Raw genomic sequence first — 8119 nt, forward strand, 5'->3', positions numbered from 1 at the left:
GACATTAATTGCTTGCTATGGGCTATGTATGCGACACGAGTGTATGTTCACATCGAACAATATAGTAAAATGAGAAGTATAACGCAGCAATTTAACCATAAAAAGTGAACAGAATTACTTATATTTTGTGAAAAAGTGGAAATATTTTTTCTATTTTTTACTATTTATGGAGACGTAATCACTTTAAATATCCACTGCCATTTAAATACTTGTCATTCCTTGCTGCAAACGTATAGTAGGTATGTGATTATGTGGTCTGTCTCTGGCCGTGAGAGACGATTTCTATTGCATTAATCTCCCTTATCTGACTTATTCTTACATTATACCCTTATCTGACTTATTCCTATTCTTTAATTCTAGACCCGTCCACGGTTTGATATTCTTATTCAAATGGAAATCCGATGACGAACCGTCGGGATCCATTGTGCAGGACAGTAGGCTGGAGAAGATTTTCTTTGCAAAACAGGTGTGTAAGCTAGAACTTGCTGCTAGCAATTGACTGCATAGCGAGCACAGGTTTTTCTTTGGCCCACAACATCTTCTTGCAAAGAGGCTGTGAATGTAATTACTAATTATTCATTCGATCTGTGACTGGTAGATAATTTCAATGGGCGTTGTTTATTTTTATTCATTTAGGTAATCCAGAATGCCTGCGCAACACAAGCCATTCTCAGCATATTGTTAAATTGTTGTCATGGCGATTTGGAGCTGGGTGAATCACTGACACAGTTCAAGGAATTTACACATGGTCTGGACGCATCTGTAAGTATCACAATCTCCTGTCTGTTCTAACAACTAATCTTATTCGTCTATTAATCATAATTTATTATCTTTATTAATCTAATCGTTATTAATCTTAATCTTAATGCTAATCGTATTTTGAACTTGTCGAAATCAGTTCTCTCGGTCGTACAATATATATGGTAACATTTTTGAATGTGAGGAGGGAAAGCTATGCACTTCTGCGGAATGACAATCAGGCTCGTCTCCGTATGATTTAAAACATACACGTTACAGGACCAGCGTTTCTTCTACATAAGAGGTACAGTGGCGCACCGCCGTTGTCAAATTTAACATCGCCATTGTGAAAATGCTCCGGTAACAATTTTTAACATTCACATTTTTAAGATTTTGATGGGAGAGACCCCCAGAACCCCTCCCCCCAGTGAGAGGGGGGCTTCCCCTCTCCTTCTCTCCCCCCGAGTCCACCTGCAGCGTCCGCATGCGTGCTTACGGCACGTCTTTAAATCCATCATGCTCGTTTTTTCCCAAACTGGCCATTACCTCATTTGCCTAGTTTTTCCTCAGAAGAAACCCTGCATACACGTAACAGGACATGTCGTCTGTTTTTGTTCTAGATGCGCGGTCTCAGTCTGAGTAACATGCACGAGATTCGAAAAGTGCACAACAGCTTCTCCAGGCAGAACATGTTTGAGTTTGACAGTAGTCAGCCGCAGAAGGACGATGACGTCTTCCACTTTGTCGCCTACTTGCCGATCGATGGAAGGCTATATGAGTTAGATGGCCTCAAGGAAGGACCAGTCGATCTAGGTATCGCGTGGTAACCGCCACCTGACCAAGATATAGTACATGTAGTAGTGTCACACTTGTATTCGCGTAGGAAACCAGCCCTGGGCTCATTGTCAGAAAGATCATAAGTCAGTATGACATCGCAGAACTGTATTGTATGAAAACCTTTGTTGTGAAATTTGGTGCAACAAGGAGAAGACAGTTAGAACATATTATGATATCGTCAAAACTATATTGGCTATGATATCAAAACTAACAAGTGGAGGGCTCACTGCTCCAGAGTTTAGTGTAAGAGAAAACCCACAATAACACTCGCTCTAAATATCAATACCAGGACTATGTTGACTTGCAGTGTTCTCTATTTTTCCTCTATTTTCTGCTTCTCCTCTTTATCCATTTCTATTGAAAACGCTGAGATTTAGTTCATTGTTTTCTTAAATCTATCATTTTGCATAAATGTGATCGTGTAAATTATTGGGGCTGCTTTTCTAGTGGTGTTTGGCCTTTTGATAAACATTGTTTTTCGTATGCTCGCGACGCTGATGTTGCATTTAGGTGCTGTTGCTAAGGACAAGGATTGGCTCGACGTGGCGCGTCTCGCGTTCACAATTGTGCCACGACGCGTAAGTCAGCGCTACAGCGCGGACGAGATACACTTCAACCTGATGGCCATCGTCTCTGATCGCAAGCAGACGTACACGAAGCGCGACGTTAGCGCCTGAAGCTTGATCAGAAGCGGTCGCCCCCCCCCCCCCTCATACGCGTTACGCGCAACGTTGTCACGGCGTAGACATGAACCGTTTCCGAGCAATGTGCGACTGCCAGCACTGCAGTGCAGGCCTAATAATACTTTTGTTTTTACGGAGAGCCTTCTTTTTTGATTTTGCCTATGAAAAAAAGAGGCTCTTCGTAATTTTTTTTGACATGGGGAGCTATTTTAGGCTTTAGGTGCCCAGGCCTACCTTTCCGCATTAAGCGATGATTTTGTGTAAATTTTCATAATAAGGCTTTGATGCACTGACCTCTAATAATAACGCTTCATCAGCATTCACAACTACACAAGCACTCTAGTGTATCAGGTAGCTACGGGTTCAAGAATCTGTCACAAATACATTCGATCAGATTTTTTTTTAAATTCTCATTTCACTCTCGACTAAGAACCAATCGCATTCTTGAGATGGAGTTTCGTAGAGATGGTGGCCGAGCAAAAACTTTAGGTGGGGCTTTGGGGCCTTCCGGACCAGGGGTCGGAAAAACTCGGATACTAAGTCTTTAACAACCTCGCGGCTTGCCGCACGGGCAGCCTGTTAATAGCCGCTCGATCCCTAGAGTTCTTTTTCCTCGTTATCTAAAAGTTTGTTCAGCACTCTCTGTGAATTTTCTCGTTGTACCTAGAGCGCTTTGAAAGCTGACGGGAGCGAAATCGCTCGCCGCTCCCGTGTATTTTTTTCGCTGCGGCAGTGTCTAGTTAGCTTACGTTTGCATGCTACCGATGTAGCCCGGTAGATGGCGCTCATGGGTCACGGGTTCCTCTCTCCATCTTTGTTCGCTGTTTGGCTTCTGTGCCCGTTGTGCTATAATTAGTGATGTCACGATCATCGATTATACTCGATCATCGGTTGAACAGTGGCTCGAACCAAGCGTTTGGTTATCAAAATCCATAATCAATTTCATCCAAAAAAAATAAAAAATTGAAAAAGTGATACTATACAAGTTATCCTTTCTTAACATACATGTATTATACACACAGTAGTAAACAGTGCAAAACAAACAGTAAACAGGGCTAAACAAGCACATACATGCACACACGTACATGCACACCACGTTACGCACACGCAAGCATTCAACACCCCGAGTAACCGATTGTAACCGATCATCGGTTACTTGGGTCCAACCGATGATCGATTACGAAATTACAACCGATTGACAACACTAGCTATAATAAAGCTTGTTTGTTTCACTGAGTAGCTGTTTGTGCGAGTGTATAATAATTGGTCACTCATCTCCTTAGTGGCAGACTGTGTTTTTTGTATTATTATTCGTTTTGTAAGAGGAGCACAAAATGATTTTGTGTAGTGTAGAGTTGCAATTTATTGGTGCTGAGATTAAACCAATTCTTTAGCCATGTTGTTGTTTTGTACTGTGTAAGTGTGGTGCTTCTTGACACTGTTGCCATTTGTTGTAGGAGAGTGGCATGGAAACAAGTGGAGCTTTAACAGAAATCAATGAACTTTCCATGCTAATCAAACAAGAGGAGGAAAAAATGCAGCAGTATAAGGTATCTTCTGTCATTTAAAAATGCTCGGTTATATTTCATTGACGACTCTTTGAAAATTTCTTCAAAATTTTGAGTGTAATGTCTTTGTTAGGTGCAGAGATAAATCTGTTTTTAAATGCATTCTAATGCCTACTGTTTATATTTTTATTATCGTCATGCAGATAGAGAATATAAGAAGGAAGCACAACTACCTGCCTTTTATAATCGAGTTGCTAAAGGTGCTGGCTGCAGATGGCCAGCTGGTAAATTTATACGAGAAGGTGAGGCTTGCGTAATGGTGGAGTAGCATGTGCATGCATTCGTGCGTGGGTTCGTGAGATGAATTGATGGCCTTTGTTTAGCAGTTGTGATACGTGCCTGCCTGGCTGGTGTCCAAATAGATGTAATGCAAGAATAAATGTGGGCATAAATATCTAGCTCGCCATAACTAAAGAAGCTTTCGAGGGAAGCATTGGCTGGCATCAGCAGTTTCCCCTTTGATGACATGATTGTGAAAACTTCATAGATGGCAATTACATTTTAATTCTAGTGGCTGTATAGTAAAAGGTGATTTCATAATGTCATGATGTTACCATCATGTGTCCTGTATAATTTGCCAGCTTGTCTACTTTATTGCTCAGGCAAAACTCAAAGCTGAAGGGAAGGCAAAGAAGGAACAGCCAAAGGAAGGAGCAACGCAGCAGGCCACGAAATGAACACTCACACCACAGGAGGCCGGCGCCGCTGTCTTAACGACCGCACTGCCAACAATCTAAAATCTTAAAATAGATTCACGGAACACACCGCTTCCGACATCGAGCGAAGTCGAGAGTTCTCAATGGGAGTTCATCGCCAAGGGGAAACTTCACGCGCCCGCCGTGAATCGAACATTGTCGAACTTAGCGCACTTACACCCAAGTATGGTTGCGAAACGCGTGCTTGGTGAAATCTTCTACATGTTGCCTACCGATTTTCTGGCACTGTCAGTTTTCTGAACCATCAGTCTATCTAGTTACCTGCAATACTAAATTCTGGTACCGTAAAACTGTGCTCATCATAGCTTATAGACTGTTGATTGCCAGAAAATCTGTTGAATACCTGCAGTTGTGTTTGTAGGTGATGAATTGTGGTGAGTCTGTGCATTTAATGCAATGTGGACTCCAGTAAACTCTACGGATATATTTCACAATAGGGATCTCTGTTGCAAGCGTTCATTTTCTAAATTGGCAGAGCAAGCTTACACGGTTGGAAGTCACCCACACGGTTTCTGTATGTTCGATGCGTTGATTATATTTTGTCGAGTGTATTGTCCGATTTATTGGAGTGTGTATTTATTAACGTGGTTATTGCCCGTCTCGTATTGCTAGGCCAACCAGAGCGGTAGACAGAACAAATCTTTTTTACCCCACATTACAATCTTTTATACTGTACCAAGTGCCTGTATCCTTGATGATTTAACAAGTTGTCAGTCAATGCACTATTTTTGCATTTACAATTTTAAGGATGTATAAAAGGTTACTGGTACTGTTAACACCACACTAGATATGTAAGCGCTGGGATGGTAAGCTGTTTGAACAATCAGCATGGTTTGATACCGGTGTACCTGCTAAAACGGGTTTAGCTCTGCACCTGTGTTGTAAGGAATGTTCCAAACATGGAAAATAAAACTGTAAAATATTTCTAATTGGTGATGTTGTTAGTTTACTAGCATTACATATACATAAATATGCATACATATGATTGATTGGCAGGAATCAATATTTATATTCCATATATACTATACGCGATATTAATAAATAAGATAACTCTTGCCTGTATGTTGCAAGACATCAGCAAAATACAGTAAGAATTCTGTGACAACATTAAATTGATATATTTGACACTCATTGGCTTATGTGACATACAGTTTTTGACTGGTAATTGATGGAAACCTACTATGCAATCATGAATGATAACTACTAAGCACTGCATATATGTATTATTATTCCCAATTTTGCGAAGCCTTTTGGTGAATTTATTGTATTACCAATCTGGTATGATAAGGCAAAGATGTATTGAGTGGATAAGGCCAAGGGCATTCAGAGATCTATGCTTGCCAAGTACTTAGATGCAAGACCTCAAACCCCCTGATCAATCCACCCTTGCATTGACATGCATTACAGCACCCAGTGTCCTTCACATATTTACACCTACATCGCGCAAAATAAAATAGCTCGATGCATATTTACACAATTAAATCCTCATACATCCGTATTGCGATGCCCTAAGATAGTGATTATCCAAATGGTGACTTTGTGAAACTATAATATAGAAAATGCACTTTAGCTAGTGTCTATGCCTACCCTATCTACTGTTTGGCTTCATTGGAAAAAGTGGGCATTGGATATCACAAAATCACTGCAAGCGTAGCATACGATAGCGCTAATGACTGCTCTGCTCGATTCGTCCCGCACTTTTCAGACGCCAATTCTAGCTCTCCTGCACGATACCAGGATTGGACTCGGGCTGCTGTGACGCATCGCCGTCTGTCACCGGATTCTTGTGACACTTCTTCTTGTGACCTCTGCAATGTCCGCACTCATCATCATCGTCTTCAGACGAGCTCTCCCCAAATCCATGCGGCTTCTCATAAATGCAGCAACCTGAATGAGAACGATTGCATCAAGCATTACATTCACAAGATTTCTTTTGGTTGCACCTAACTTGGTAACTGTACAGTCACTTCGCCCTCCTTTCTGGTACATTATACTTCGCGATAATTCATTGTGTTCAGTAGAAATAAACAATTTTGGATTTTTAAATTTAACCCAGACGTCTTTCGATTGTGTGTATGAATGGGTAGCTGGTAAACTAAATAGTAGCTATACCGAAGTAGTCCCTTCGCTCATGTAGCGGGAGCGAAGGGCCTACATCGGTAGAGCTAAAATGGTTTTCAGACGGCAAAATATTTTGCGTGCAAAAATAGAATAGTGACCAGGTACGTGAAGACATATATGTACATTTTGAACTCTTCTTTCCCATATGTTCGTTGTCGACGGTATCGGTGGTCCAGTCGACTTTCTTGTTACTCTTTGGCTTTTGTAAACGCAATTTCAGCACAGGACTCTTACTCTGTAGCAAACAATAAATGTGTTATGTTATCAGATTACGTATTAACACTTGTTAACATTTCAATGGGAATAAAAGTGCCGACTACTATCTATAGATAATCGATGCCCATTATTAGCTTAGTACTAGTACTAGTAGCAGTAGCTATGCGTTAAGCCCGGTGCACACGTGAGTAATTTTACTCAAGTAAAATGATGCATGCGGCAAAATACTCACGTATGCGGCGGATTTTCGTTGAGTATTTTGACGCATGCATCATTTTACTTGAGTAAAATTACTCACGTGTACGTCGGGCATTAGCACAGGCACTTGGAGCGTTTCAATAAAATATAATGCTAAATAAATAAGAAATCTATTTACTACCAGTCTTAATGTTTCTATATTCTCTTTCACCTATTATTGCCGACAATTTCCTGTAAATGCCGTCCAAATGCTCATCTGCAACAAACGCTGGCTGCCGCCATGACTTCCGCTGCACACTGACACATAAATATATCAGAGTGGCTATATGCCCGGCAGCCGGCATATATCTGACGGCTGCCGGGCACGGTCTTCGATTTCCTAAATGCCCAGCAGTTTTTAATTTTCAGCGTTATCTCAAGTAAACAAGGGTTAGGGTTAGGGTTAGGAACTGCCGGGCATTTAGGGAATCGAAGACCGTGTCCGGCTGCCGGGCATATAGCCACAGCGTAAATATATAGCAGGTAGGAAAGCGTGCTGCCAAAAATTCGCTCGACGCTTGCTTGATTTCATACGATTTCATACAAATATTCAACCATTCTACTCCATCTTTGTTTCTATTTGAAGAACAGTGTTCACTTGTTATAAAACCATACCGTCTGTGTTCGTAACCGAGCTGTGTCACGCGAAATCACACAAAGCCGAACGAAATTCTTGCGTTCGCTCCCGTTGCACAGTTTATGTAAATGGCTGTCGGAATCAAGAAACACCCACCGGCGCTCTTCGTGACCTCATTTTTGCGCCGCAATGCTGCAACGTTTTTGCAACGCTCCACTGGCCTTTGACGGGCTTCGTACGGGAGTTGCCCGAAAGCAGCCAGGTAGTTTCCAAACAATCGCAAGTGCGCCGCCTACAGCTTTTGTACTTCTTGCAGGCCATTTACATAAACTGTCGCAACTGGAGCGAACGCAGAAGTTCGTGTCGGCCTTTGTTGATGATTCGCGCTGACACAGCTGGTTACGGAACACAGACAGTATGTTTTTT

The 8119-nt window shown here is 41.6% G+C and overlaps 3 protein-coding genes across 3 annotated transcripts in view; 1 reads left to right on the plus strand and 2 right to left on the minus strand.

Annotated features, from left to right (window-relative positions):
* Nucleotides 1–5471, plus strand: part of LOC106811903 (ubiquitin carboxyl-terminal hydrolase isozyme L5-like) — a 16189-nt gene extending 10718 nt beyond the window's left edge. Inside the window, 8 exon segments of the mRNA XM_014815636.1 lie at nucleotides 361–466; nucleotides 637–762; nucleotides 1359–1551; nucleotides 2086–2240; nucleotides 2736–2747; nucleotides 3716–3808; nucleotides 3970–4068; nucleotides 4429–5471. Of these exon segments, the coding sequence (XP_014671122.1) occupies nucleotides 361–466; nucleotides 637–762; nucleotides 1359–1551; nucleotides 2086–2240; nucleotides 2736–2747; nucleotides 3716–3808; nucleotides 3970–4068; nucleotides 4429–4503 (859 nt within the window). The 3' untranslated portion in view covers nucleotides 4504–5471.
* Nucleotides 1–8119, minus strand: part of LOC106811901 (cap-specific mRNA (nucleoside-2'-O-)-methyltransferase 2-like) — a 27551-nt gene that overhangs the window by 9008 nt on the left and 10424 nt on the right. The gene's annotated exons all lie outside the window — the stretch shown is intronic.
* The window catches only part of LOC106811902 (protein phosphatase 1 regulatory subunit 11-like), a 3543-nt gene continuing 892 nt past the window's right edge, over nucleotides 5469–8119 (minus strand). Inside the window, exons 2-3 of the mRNA XM_014815635.1 lie at nucleotides 6787–6898; nucleotides 5469–6429 (exon numbers count right to left, since the gene is read on the minus strand). Of these exons, the coding sequence (XP_014671121.1) occupies nucleotides 6257–6429; nucleotides 6787–6898 (285 nt within the window). The 3' untranslated portion in view covers nucleotides 5469–6256. The remainder of the gene's footprint in view (nucleotides 6430–6786; nucleotides 6899–8119) is intronic.

The sequence above is a fragment of the Priapulus caudatus genome, unplaced genomic scaffold (assembly GCF_000485595.1).
Source record: "Priapulus caudatus unplaced genomic scaffold, Priapulus_caudatus-5.0.1 Scaffold589, whole genome shotgun sequence".
In the NCBI taxonomy this organism is placed as follows: domain Eukaryota; kingdom Metazoa; phylum Priapulida; class Priapulimorpha; order Priapulimorphida; family Priapulidae; genus Priapulus; species Priapulus caudatus.